The sequence below is a fragment of the Pelophylax lessonae genome, assembly GCF_965119305.1.
Source record: "Pelophylax lessonae genome assembly, chromosome: 2".
Taxonomy (NCBI): domain Eukaryota; kingdom Metazoa; phylum Chordata; class Amphibia; order Anura; family Ranidae; genus Pelophylax; species Pelophylax lessonae.
In genome coordinates, this window is record NC_138769.1 from 575,657,727 (window position 1) to 575,672,092 (window position 14,366).

The 14,366-nt window shown below is 41.7% G+C and overlaps 1 protein-coding gene across 5 annotated transcripts in view; it reads right to left on the reverse strand.

Annotated features, from left to right (window-relative positions):
* ARHGAP9 (Rho GTPase activating protein 9) overlaps positions 1-14,366 on the reverse strand; it is a 231,938-nt gene that overhangs the window by 150,408 nt on the left and 67,164 nt on the right. For 4 of the 5 annotated variants that reach the window (XM_082244789.1, XM_082244788.1, XM_082244791.1 and 1 more), the window contains one exon: positions 173-400. The exons of the other annotated variant lie outside the window; for it this stretch is intronic. In XM_082244789.1, coding sequence (XP_082100915.1) covers positions 173-400 — 228 coding nt within the window. The remainder of the gene's footprint in view (positions 1-172; positions 401-14,366) is intronic. 5 annotated transcript variants of the gene reach the window in all.

The following is a 14,366-nucleotide window of genomic DNA, read 5'->3' on the forward strand; positions in this document are numbered from 1 at the left end:
CCTTGTACACAGCGCACCCCTCAACCATGCACTCTGTACAAAGAGCACCCTGCACTCTGTACACAGAGCACCCTTCAACCCTGCACTCTGTAGGTAGTCCACTCCTCAACCCTGCACTCTGTATATAAGGCAATCTTCAACGGTAGATACAGATAATCATAAGTGTACCCACACATCCTGATGTCTTGTCTCTGGACCTCCTAGGAGGCTTCCATGTTTTCTCTTTTGTTTCTGTATTAATGAAGAAGTTTCTGCCTGTTGATGGATCCACATAGCATTCCCAGTTGTCCCGAACTTCTATAGGAGGATACGTGGGGCTTGGAGGGGTTCCATGTGTCCTCTTCAAGTCCTCCAGATTGCAGTAGACTGGAGAGTCCTGCATTGTGTTGGCCAAACTCACCTTTACAAAGCAGACAATGTTACATGTTAATTTATATAAAATTTATAAGGACATATTCTCAAAGTGTTTATTTTACTTTAAATGTTATATCATCCCCTGCTTCTCTATATAATGACACAGAGGATACCTTCACCACACATTGATTTATAAGGAACACTAGAAACTTATAGAGCATCATCAAACATTAGTGGCTGGGCTGCAATACCAGAGTTCACCATTAGAGGCTCTAAATAATGATCCTTTGACCAGCATATTAGGGTTATTAGATGAAGAACTATATATGCCCTGTGCCCGATCCGCTATTTCTAGACTATTGTTTTTGGCACGTACTGTAAGTGTGTTTTGAATGGATTGCGCCAATGCCTCCCACCTTTGAGTAGTGGTGTACGCAGGTTAACTCTACCCTGCTTAAAGAGAGACATATCTTGAAGCACTGTGGTACTCCATTAAAGTTCAACAAACTATGCGACTCTTGGTTACAGTTTCCTGGACTAGCTCTTGTATCTCTACAGCTATTACAGTGCTAATTGTTCTGCTAAGGTCACGCTCCAACAGACAAGGTCTGGATAGATATGGCGACCAGGGCCACTGATAAGGCAGTACAACTGGTCCTGTTGTACTGGGCCCAGGTCTCATCAGTTAAACATGGGAGCTGTTGGGGGGGGGCAGCTTTATTGTTCATTTCTGTTTTAATTACATTTACCTGGGCCCTATCGCGTCAACAGAGAGGCCCAGGAGGTGAGAGCAGAGGAGGGACTTCTCATTTTTTGGGTGTAGGTGGATAAAGTCAGTGCCACTGTTCTGCTGCACCTCGGGAGGGTGGAGGCGGGGTTGACGGGCCCCATGAGGAAGGCTGTCCGGGGCCCCATAACTTCTATCAGCAGCCCTAATGGTGGCCGATCAGGTCAGTTGTTCTACATGATGGTTTGCCATGCATACAATGTGCTTATAGTAGCAGGATGGCTTATAGTTTCTTATTTTATGGTTTGTTTATTGGTGTGTTTTAGAAATTCCTCACTACAATAATGCTTAATCAAAGTAAGAGTGTTCTCCTTGGCATTTAATAATCGTCTGATTCCAAAAACCTTTACATGCTTCACTGTTCTTTTCCGATGCCAGTTTTTACTTTGTACTGTACAAATGTACTGTTTATTGTGCATTTTCTCCTGTGTTTTTTTTTAATTTCTGTTTTGTTTGATTTGTCATGAGAAAAGTGATAAAACCTTTAACCACTTAAGCCCCGGAAGATTTTACCCCCTTCCTGACCAGGGGGTATTTTGCGATTCGGCACTGCGTGACTTTAACGGACAATTGCGCTGTCGTGCGACGCCGTACCTAAACGAATTTGACGTCCTTTTTTTCCCACAAACAGAGCTTTCTTTTGGTGGTATTTGATCACCTGTGTGATTTTTTGATCATGCGCTATAAACAAAAAAAGAGCGTCAATTTTGCAAAAATAACAATATTTTTCACATTTTTTTATATGAATTTCCCCCAAAAATTTTTTAAAAATTTTCGGCCAATTTGTTTTCTGCTACATATGTTTGGTAAAAAAAAAATTGCAAAAAGCGTATTTTTATTGGTTTGCGCAAAAGTTATCGCGTTTACTAACAAAGGGAAAGATTTTTGTCATTTTTGTTGTTTTTTTTTTTACGCGTAATGGCGGCGATCTGCGTTTTTTTTGCGGTACTGCGACATTGCGGCAGACAGATCGGACCCTTGACTGACATTTTTGACACTTTTGGGGTTACCAGTGACATTACTGCAGTAAGCAGTGCTATACATATGCACTGTTACTGTAAAATGACACTGGCAGGGAAGGGGTTAACTTTATTGGGGAGGGAGGGGTTAAGTGTGTCCCTAGGGGCGTGCTTTTTACTGTGATTGGCTGTGGCTACTAGTGTAGGAACAATGATCAACGGTCCTACATAGTAGAACCGTATGATCAGTGTTTCTACACAGGGGAGAATGACAGGCGGCTTGTTTACACTAGCCGCCTGACTTTCTCCCTCTCCCCCGACAATCGTTGAGTGACCGGCGGACATCGGGTCCGCCGGTCACACGCGCGGGGGGGTCCGTGACCGCGCAGGAGCACGCCTCCGGCGGCGCGCGCTCGCTCCCCAGAGCCTCACAGGCTGGTGACGTTTATATACAAATAGAGCTTTCTATTGGTGGTAATTGATCACCTCTGTGGTTTTTATTTTTTGCGCTCTATACAAAAAAAGAGCGAACATTCTGGAAAAAAACAATATTTTTTACTTTCTGCTATGGAAAAAAAAAATTAAAAATTATTTTTTCTTCATCAATTTAGGCCAATATGTATTCTGCCACATATTTCTAGTAAAACAAAAATCCCAATAAGTGTATATTGATAGGCTTGCGCAAAAGTTATTGCGTCTACAAACTAGGGGATAGGTTTATGTCATTTTTATTTTTTTTTTAATTTTTTTTTACTAGCGGCGGCAATCAGCGTTTTTTAGCAGGGCTGCGACATTACTGCAGACAAACACCTGACACTTTTGAGGGGACCAGTGTCATTACTACAGTAATAAGTGCTAACAATATGCACTGTTACTGTACTAATGCCACTGGCAGGGAAAGGGTTAACACCAGGGTCGATCAAAGGGTTAAGTGTGCTCCTAGGGAGTATTTTCTAACTTTGTGGGGGATGTACTCAATAGATGAAAACAGAGGCCTGCGTTCCTAAATAGTAGGAACACAGGATCCCTGTGTTCATCTATAACAGAACGATGGTCTGCCTTGTTTTATATAGGAAGACCGCTGTTCTGTCTCTATGGGGAGCGATCGCGGGTGGCCAATCACGTCCGCCACACCCACTGATTGGCTCCCCCTCTGGCTAGTCGGCGCGCGCCCCCACTGTCTATTACATGAAACGACGTATAGGTGCGCCGTTTCACCTAATAGGGCCGACCTGCCTCTGTAAAACTAAAGCGGCTGGTCAGCAAGAGGTTAAAGTGAAACTTCAGTATGGCCCCTTTTGCAGGTATAGCTATATAAAATATTAAAAATAGGTATCTATACTGTTTACAATTCAGTAATACACTGTCTCACCCTGCTCTGCACATGCTCAGTTGCTCTACATTTTTAGGCACTGTTGAGTTTGTAGAGGGTGATCTGCTGACAGCCTTAAAGCTGAATTAAACTCTCCTATCCTTACAGCCAAGGAAACTGCTTCGGTTTAAACTGCAACTGCAGGTGATCAGTTAAGACACCAGCCATTTGACTGTTTAACAGGAATCTGTTTTTTTATGTCAATGTGTTTAATTCCACTTTATGATTTACTGCTGTTCAGGGGCTCTTGGCTTCAACAAAATGACCGCCTCCAGCAAGAAGAAACATCAGCAATGCTGAAGGCAATTTACAGCACACCCTTATTTTTTTTATTTTTTTCACTTTGGATAGAGTAGGGCAAATTAAAGGATAAGTTCACTTTTCTGAACATGTTACATGTTACATCTGTATTTAGAGTGCAATGTTTAGGACTTCTCCCTGCACCCCCTGATCCCCCTTCCCCTTCCTCTCCCTGCACCAGCTGTCAGATTTCAAAAAGCCTGCACAGCCATGTCATTTATTAGAAGAAATCTGTAAATAAATGAACTGCAAGTACTGTCTGCCACTGCAGCAGACCACTTGTAGCTCTCAATGAAATGCGAGGATGCTGGTAAGCGCCAGAGGCGTAGCTAGAATCTTCAGGGCCCCGATGCAAGAAACCATGAAGGGCCCTCCACCACTGCTGCCACTAATCCATAGGGTGGGGCCCTTCTTGGTTTCTTGCATTGGGGCCCTGAAGATTCTAGTTACGCCTCTGGCGCTTACCAGTGTCCTCGCATTTCATTGAGAGCTACAAGCGGTCTGCTGCAGTGGGAGGGGGGATGGGATCAATGGCAGATGTGGTGGTGGTAGTGGTGGGGGGGATGGGATTAGTTCACTAATGGTGGTGGGGGGGATTGGATCAGCAGCAACGGGGGTGGTGGGGGGGATGGGATCAGTCTACTGATGGTGGTGGGGGGACTGGATCAGCAGCAGCAGTGGTGGTGAGGGGGATGGGATCAGTCCACTGATCGTGGTGGGGGAGATTGGATCAGTGGCAGCGATGGTGGTGGGAGGGGGTTGGGGCAGTGTTGGTGGGGATGGGATCATTCCATTGATGGTGGTGGGAGGGATTGGAGCAGCGGTGGAGAGATGGAATCAGTCCAATGAGGGTGGTGGGATGGGATTAGTCCACTTGGGGTGGTGGGGGGGTAAGATCAGTGGCAGCAATAGTGGTGGTTGTGGTAAGGGGGGTGGGATAAGTCCACTGATGATGGTGGGGTATGAGATCAGTCCACTTGGGGTGGTGGGGGGGGATGGGATTGGTGGCAGCAGTGGTGGTGGGGATAGGGATGACATCAGTGGTGGTGGTGGTGGTGGGGATAAAGATGACATCAGTAGCAGTGGTGGTGGTGGGATAGGAATGACATCAGTGATGGTGGGGAAAAGGATGACAGCAGTGATGGTGGTGGTGGGGATAGGGATGATATCAGTGGTGGTGGTAAGGATAGGGTTGACCTCAGTGGTGTGGATAGGGATGACATCAATGGCAGTGGTGGGGACAGGGATAACATCAGTGGCAGTGGTGGGAATAGGGATGACATCAGTGGCAGTGGTGAGGATAGGGATGACATCAGTGGCAGTGGTGAGGGAAAAGGGATGACATCAGTGGCAGTGAGGGTGGGGATAGGGATGACATCAGTGGCAGTGGTGGCGGGGATAGGAATGACATCAGTGGCAGTGGTGGGGATAGGGATGACATCAGTGGCAGTGGTGGTGGGGATAGGGGTGACAATGTCCACTGTCACTGATGTCACCCCTATCCCCACCACTGATGTCATCTCCATCCCCCTCACTAATGTCATCCCTATCCAACCCATCACCACTGTCTGATGGGAGGCACTGAGATCAGTCAGAGGCAGCAGTGGTGGGGGGATGGTATCAGTGACACTGGCACTCACCTGCTTTCAGTGTCTGTTTATTTCCCCTCCTCCATGCTTAGTCTGCCTCTCTGCTCCCTTCACGTGCCTCCAATAATGCCTTTCCTCGCATGGGGTCTCCTTGCAGAATAGAGAGCTCCTCCCCCTTCACTCTACTGGCTTTTTGCTCCGCCTCCCGACATCACTGGATTATGCAGCAATAGGCGGCGGGCAGGCAAGCAAGCACCCCGTCACCCCACCCCCACCACAGTGGTGGAAAATGCGCCCCCTCCCCACAGCGAAAGAACAGGTGGGCAGGGCCCCCCCATAGTGCAACTGCTGCGACCCTGGTAGTTCAGCCACTGGTGAGTGCTCTCGTAGTTCATTGACACTTTCTACAACTTTCAAACAGAAAACCCTTACAGATGTATGGGCAGAAAACTGTAGCAGAAACCAGACATTGCACCTACGATCCACTAATCATTAGTGCAATGCTTTGCAGTCTCCTGAAAAAAAAGTATATTACATGCACATTTTTTTACCTGGTTGGGGTTTTCCCAAAGTGGGACAAGGAGTCAAACGCCCCGCATTAGGGGAGGGAAGCGCATCAAATTTAAAAAAAAGTCAAAATGTAGCAGGGACTGGCATTTTTAATTTATGTAAAGTTGATTTAAGCCGTAAGCCAGTCAGAAAAAAACATTTTGGACAAGGGCCTAAAATGTGCGCCTCCTAGGAGGTTAAATAAATTCAAAACATATATGGATATCCACAAATTTATTAGGAAGATGAACATCAAACGTTACCTCCTAAATAATCCCATAAAGGAAGACCACACTGCACCAACTCTTTTTCAGCATTCTGGGTTGGCCAATGCCTCTTTATATAATCCTCCATGATAGAGACCTAGATAGGATCCAGATCCGTAAAACCAATTTATCCAAGGACCTACAAAATGGCCTTGACTCCCTATGCAATAATAAAAATTTGGTTATCAGACCAGCGGATAAGGGGGTTGGGATAGTTGTGTTGGACAGACAGGATTATCTGTCTGAAATGCAATGTATCCTGGGAGACAGATGCACTTACACCACCCTACCTAAAGATCCCAAAGCTCAATACAAAAGGGATCTAGAATCAATTATAGATAGAGGTTACAAACTTTGCTTATTAAACAAGAAAGAAAGGGTGTTCTTGGTCCCTTAATGTCCTTGCGCCCATATCATCTACTATCTCCCCAAAATCCATAAGAGTCTGACTTCCCCCCCGGATCGTCCCATAGTGAGTGGGATTGACTCTGTGACGTCCCCGGTGGGGAAGTACATAGACTCTTATCTACAACCCCTTGTCCAAAAAACTCCTTTATATGTTAAGGATACGAGACACATCATTAATCTTCTGACTGCTCTATCCCCCACTCTGTGGATGGTGACAGCTGATGTGTCCTTGTTGTACACTATAATTCCTCACCAATTGGGTTTAGATGCCGCCAAGATGTTTCTCACCAGAGAATCTCACATTCTGGCTGTCCAGATTAATTTCATCATGGATTTGTTGAGATATGCGACCCATCACAACTACTTTTGTTTTGATGGACAATTTTTCCGTCAAGACACTGGAGTTGCCATGGGCGCGAAATATGCCCTGTGCTTGGCCAACCTTTTTATGTCCCAGTGGGAGGAGGATGTCATCTATGCCCACGACAGACCTCAGATTCTGTTGTGGGCAAGGTACATAGATGACATCCTCCTCCTGTGGGATGGCACTAAGGAGGACTTGCTTTTTATAGAGTCTCTAAATTCAAATTCTAGGGATATTCAACTTAATTTTGAATTTATTCAATCAGAGATTTATTTTTTGGACATTACTATTACCATTAAGGAGGGTAGGTTTATGACTTCTACCTACTTCAAATCCACTGACAGAAATTCCTACATTCCTGTCGATAGTTGCCAACATGACCATTGGCTCCAAGCAGTCCCTAAGGGACAATACTTACGGATTAGGCATAATTGCACAGATTATCAGGTTTTTTTAAATCAGTCCCAAACCCTTGTTGGGTCACTTCTCTAGTGTATCATTTATTACAATTTTTTTGTGTGGTGTTATGCTATGGCGTCCCCTTTTTTCTTCTTTTCCAATTTGAGGGATTTTTGACGCCAAAACACTTCGCTCACATCTAAACTGGATTCTACTTTTCTTGAAAGAATTAGGAGGATTGAGTTACATGTCATTTATTTACTCATCTCTGGTAAGCAGTTTCCCTATCAGATGTGGATTTCCTTGTGTCACGGTGTTAATCACTTTTACACCTAAGAATTTATTAATCATTTTGTGGACTATATCAATATAATTTTTGATCTTAATTCACTTGTTTAGCGTGACTTATTGTTTTATATATTATACATTTTTTTACCTGCAAAAACATGTGCATTTATTTATTTATTTTTGTAATGTGAACTTAGCCTTTAAAAGTCCGATTAGGTGGTTTCTTTTTTTTTTTTCCATGTTTGCCTTTGGGAAGTTATCTCTTTATTTCTGTCTTGTAGGCACAACAAGGAGTGAGAAGAAATGTCATTAAAGTTAGAAATTCCCCTCTTACACAGTTGCCAACAGAACCAGTGTCCCCGATGGAAGATTTTCCCTCTACCCTTGTTTGGGTGACAGCTTGCAGGTTTGTATTTTCCCAACTTTTAGCCACAGTTACAGTGGTCAATAGGGCAAACACATTGGGTGAATCTACCTAGTGGGGATAAAGACAGCAATAAAAACCTGACAGAGGTTCTAACCATTTTACGCCCTCTACAAAAGAATTAAAGATACATTTTGTCTGTAAATAAACTTTCCATAACTTTTCTTTTCTATGTCATGCAAGAGATGGATTCTCCTCACAGATGACTTTTCTTCATTGTGTAACACCATTTGCTTCTTCCTCTTTTGCATTATGATGTTTTTTTTTTTTTAACCACTTGACCTCTGGAACATTTAACCCCCTTCATAAGCAGGCCATTTTTTGCAATACAGCACTGCGTTACTTTAACTGACAGTTGCGTTGTCATGTGACGCTGTACCCAAATAATATGTATGCCCTTTTCCCCCATAAATAAAGCTTTCTTTTGGTGGTATTTGATCACCTGTGCGGTTTTTATTTTTTGTGCTATAAACAAAAAAAGAGCGACAAGTTAAAAAAAAAACAATATTTTTTATTTTCTGCTATAAAACATGTCCAATAAAAAAAATGTAAAAAAATCAAATTTCTTCATAAATTTAGGCCACTATGTATTCTGCAACATATTTTTGGTAAAAAACAAACAAAAAAAACACAATAAGCGCATATTGATTGGTTTGCACAAAAGTTATAGCGTATTTTTTGTTTATTTTTATTTTTTTTTACTAGTAATGGCGGTGATCAGCGACTTATAGGAGGACTGTGATATTGTGGTGGACAAATCGGACACTGACACTTTTGACACTTTTTGGGGACCAGTGACATTATTACAGTGATAAAAAATATGCACTATCACTGTACTAATGACACTGGCTGGGAAGGGGTTAACATCAGGGGCGATCAAAGGGTTAAATGTGTGCCTAGCCAGTGTTTTTCTAAAATGTGGGAGTTGCTTTTACTAGGGGAAGGCATGGATGTATGTCCCTGAACATAAATTTTATAAAAACAAGATCCATTCCTTCCCTACTGACAGAACGGCGATCTGCCTCTCTGCTCGATCATCAGGGGGTGGCAACAGACATTGAATTCGCTGCATCTGCCGCTGGGCTTCCGCTGTGTGTGATCACAGTGGGAGGGAGCCGCTGGCAGCACGCATGTGCACGTCCTATCCGGAAGAGACGGATCCCAAATATACGTGATCCAGCGTGTAGGTGCTGCCCTGTAGCAGTAAACCTGCTTTTGGGGGGACTTGAAGCGGTTCAATTATTTTTTTAGGTCATCATAAAATCACAATAAAAGTTATCCTGAAAAAAAAATGGAGAAAAGAAGTTCTAAAATAACAAAAAAAAAACAAAAAACAAAAGCTTGTATAAATAAAAATGAATAAATCAAGGTAAAAAAGCTAGATCAGGGTTTTCTCTATTTCAGTATCAGGGTTAGAGCTAAGGACAAAGGTCTTGGCCAAAGTCAAAAGTCAGGGCCAGTGTATTTTAGGTAGAATTAAAAAAAAAACACATATTTTTAATGTTCCCTCTTCTTTGCCAGATCTTACTACTAATAGTAGCAGACAATTTCTGGCATCTTTTGCATATGCTCTGCCATCAAGTTTTATCACTTCTGCCTGTAGGCAGGTGCAGTCTGTATTCCCCACTGTTGAGTGGCGGTTAGCCTCAAAAAAGAAAAACTGAACTTCAAAGAACAGATCAGGGGAGGAGTGAGGGGTTGGAGTGGCGGGGGGTTGGAGAGCGAGGTGGCAGAGAAGGAGAAATAAGAAGACGGAAGAGTGACTTTGGTTTGGCAGCTTAGCTGGGCCCAGATTCCTTTCACCCGATTGGGAGGGAGGGCAGTTTACGAAAGGGCCGGTAGAGCATCACTCCGAAAAGGAGGGGTTATATGCATGGAGAAAGGGAAAATATAGTTGCGCAGAATTTGTGGTTTGCTGAGCTTAGACGCTACTCTGTTAAAATTGTCTTCTTACAGGAGACTTATATTGCACAACGTACTAGCGTGAAAATATATTAAAAATATTATCTGACTTGGTATTATGGTGATTCACCAATCAAGAAAGCAAAGGGGGTGGCATTTGGTTTAGCCAAGAATGTAAGGTTCTCCCGGGAGGAAAGATTGGTCAACCCAGAGGGCCAATACATCTTCCTGAAGGGACAACTACAGGATATGGACTGCACCCTAGCAAATATATATTGCCCAAATAAAAATTCAGAAAGTATTAGATAAACTGTCTTTCTTTAAAAAAGGTAACCTATTTTTAGCAGGAGATCTTAATTTCTGGATGGATCCATCTCTGGATTGTACATCGAGGGTGCGGGAGATGGGAGGACTTCAGCTCAGGAAAGTAAAGAATAAGCTTTTCCGATTGCAATTTGTAGATGCATGGAGAATTCAACACCCAGGGGAAAGGTATTATTCTTTCTATTCCCCCGCGCACTCGATGTACTCAAGACTGGACTATAATATAATATAATGATTGAGCATAGGCTGATAAAAGCAGTGATTAGCACATCAATAGGGACAATGAGCATCCCTCGACCACGCTCCAATTGCTATGGAAATAAAACTTCCAGGGTCCCACAGAAAGGTAAATATTTGAAGAATAAATGAAGAACTACTGCAGGATGAGGAAGTGGGAAGAAAAGTAGAGGAAGGTTTGGACCAATATTTCCTAGTAAATGAAACCCCTGATGTGTCCCTAGCCACAATTTGGGAGGCCCATAAAACATATATTAGTGGAATATTTATCTCAATAGGCTCTAGGAAAAAAAAGAAAGAACTATTCATATAAACTAATTAATAACAGAGATACATGAGCTGGAACAGAAGCATAAAGGGAACTTGGATGTTGAGGTACAAAAAGTCCTAGTATTAAAAAGAGATAAATTAAGGGAATTATTGAAGGAAGAGACCAGACGATGCTTTAATAGAGTTGCTAGGTAAAGATATAAATGGAGAAATAAACCAGGAAAATATCTGGCAGGATTAATAAAAAGTAAAAAAATCAATTATATAGAAAAAATAAAGAACGGTAAAGGGGAAATGGTATATTCAACAACAGAAATAGCTAGAGCTTTTCAAAACTATTATAAAACCTTATATGATGTCTGTCAAAAAGATACACAAGAGGTAGAACAATATAGAAAACAAAAGATGCAAGAATATATAAAAGATTCAAAGCTGCCCAAAATAGAAACAGAAAAACTATTAGTTCTAGAGACACCGATTTTTCAGAAGGAAGTAAGGGAAGCATTAAAGAACTCCCCAACTGGGAAAAGCCCTGGGCCGAATGGGTACACTACCCGTTACTATAGGAGATTTAAGGAAATATTGGTCCCGAAACTTTGCTCATACATGAATGAGATAGGTAAAAAGGGGGGGGGGGAAGGGTTGAATCACTGCAGGCTCATATAACAGTAATACCTAAAGATGGGAAAGATGCAACCCTTTGCTCTAGTTATAGGCCAATAGCATTGTTAAATACAGATACAAAACTATATGCAAAAATACTAGCAGCTCGATAGATGGATCTGATGGCAGAGTGGATCCATGCAGATCAGACAGGATTTATCCCAGGAAGAGAAGGTAAAGATAATGGGAAAGGAACTCAGTTGTTATAACATAAGTCTAAAGATCGAGATGTTCTGGCTCTTTTGCTGTCAATTGATGCTGGGAAAGCATTTGACAGGGTGGATTGGGAATTCATGTTCGAAACAATAGAGGACTTACTGTAGGTATTGGACCAAAGAGAACCAGTGGATAGGAGCATTATATAGAAATCCATCAGCATCGGTAAAAGAAAATGGCAATTTATCATCACAGTTTAAGATGAGACAGGGATGTCCTCTCTCGCCCCTGTTGCTCGTTCTGTCACTAGAACCTTTATTGACAACTATAAGGAATAATGTAGACATAAGGGGTGTGATGATTGGACCGGAAGAACACAAAATTGCAGCATATGCAGATGATGTTTTGTTTTATATCAGTCATCTTATAATACCTCTCCCAAATGTCATCAAAGAACTGAAGAGATACGGGGAACTTTCAAATTTTAAGATAAACCCAATAAAATCAGAAATTCGAAATATTGGATTAAATAAAAAAGAAGCGCAGGCTCTGCAAAGGGAATTCCCATTTACTTGGGCAAAATCAAAATTAAAATATCTAGAGATAAATATAACACCATTATCTAAACATCTATACCAAGCCAATTACATACCTTTGCTAGATGAGATAAAGTTAAACGTCAGGAAAATATTGAGTCGCCCAATCTCTTGGTTAGGCAGAATAAATATGTTTAAAACAATAATTTTACCTAAAATATTATATAGATTCCAAATGCTACAAATTGCTATTCCATCAGCATATTTTAAAACAATAAATATGATGCTGTTAAATTTCATATGACAGGGGAAACAACCTAGGGTGCAGTATGTGGCTTTCAGTAGAGATAAAATGCAGGGGGGCTACCGGCACCTGATATCAAAAGATATTATACAGCAGCATGGATATCACCTATAATAGATTGGACCAAAAAAACTCAGGAAAAAAATGGGTTAAGATGGAAATTACATTAAGTCGAACAGAACTGGATAGGAATATTTGGATTCCAGCAAAATACACGAGGATACACATGAAGCAACGAGAGATGTATGTAAGACTTGGGATGCGTTATATAGGCAGGCCAAGTGGGAATACAACTCTCCGTTACTATCACTAGAAGGTACAAAATAGTTTGGTGGTTGGTTAGGGAGTTTGCAGTTAAAATATATAACACACGATGGAAAGATTAGGCCTTTTTATGAATTTAACACTAGCGGAGGGAGGACACTAATTTGCCATTAAAACACTTTGTAGGATCTTTGCCTCAGCCCATCAGATTAGAAAAAGAGCTGAACCTAGTGGAAAAGCTCTGTAATCCATTAACAAAAATAAGACATGGTTTGTCTCAGATATATAAGATGTTAACTGATCTGGTGAGCATGCGGAAACTTCAATTTATAGAAAGTTGGGAAAGAGAAATTGGATTAGGTTTGGAAGAGCACGAGGTGAATGTTGTGCTGAGAGCCGTATACTGCACTGTACTGGAACGTACTGTAAGCACCATTGAGATGAATTGCCTATAGAGATGGTATATAACACTGGTAAAAGCACATAATTGTCAACCAGAGAGATCAAAATTGTGTTAGAGGGGCTGTAGGTTGTTGGGCACAATGGTTCATGTCTGGAAGGAATGCCCCAAGACCCGGGAATATTGGTTAAGGATACCACAACATATTGCTAAAATCACGGGTGAGAATATTATGGATGACCCCTAGACATCCTTTTTTCATAGAACAAATAGATCCCTAAAGCAATATAGAAATTTGATAAATCCAAACCTGCTAAATGCAGCGAAAGGGACAATTCCAAAAAGATGGCTTGATACATAAAACCCTACCATAAGAGAGTGGTGTGGCAGAGTTGAATATATTTATGATATGAAATACCTGTGTGGCAGAGATGAAGAACAAGTAAATAGCTTCTCCAATAAATGGAGAAAATGGATAGATTTTAAAAAGACCAGAGAATACATAGAAATATGGAAAGATCAGGGGGGTGACTAAAGACTGGGATATGCAAAACGATATACTAAGGAGGGGTAGAGCACAACAGGGGAAGGGAGTCTTTTAGGTACTGCAAAGTCTGTAGAGGCTGATCTGCTAACAGCCTTAACGTGGAATAAATCCTCTTATTCTTTACAGTCAAGGAAGCTACTTCTGTTTGATCTGCAACTGCCATGGAATTGCACATGTGATCAGTTAGGACACCAACCATTTGATTTGGTTCGACAGATTGGTTGAGGACACAATCAAATGTGACAGTTAGCGTTCCCAGCATTCTAGGAATGTAACTGGTAAATCGATAAATTCAGTTCAGTTTTTATGATTTACTACTGCTCAAGGGCTCTGGGCTTCAGCAAAATGGCAGCCTTCAGCAGGAAGAAATAGGAGCAATGCTGGAGGCAATTTACAGCAAACAGTAATTTTTAATTATTACTGTGGAATGTATGTTCCTTGCTAAAGGACATTATTTTTTATCAAGTTGTTATGGGTAAAGTTCTGCTTTAGGGCACATTCTTTCACTTCATCTTTAGCCAAATAATTTTATGTTCTCTTATTTCTTCAAAGTACCTCACTATAAGGGCTTTTCCGCCAATACTCTTTTCTGTTTCTTGTGGCTAGCCTATTGCAGTGAACTTTTTCTTTTACTCTGAGAACCACATGACCAAGATTTGAATGCTACATTTGAGTTGCTTCTAAATCGGACACTAGTGTACGTC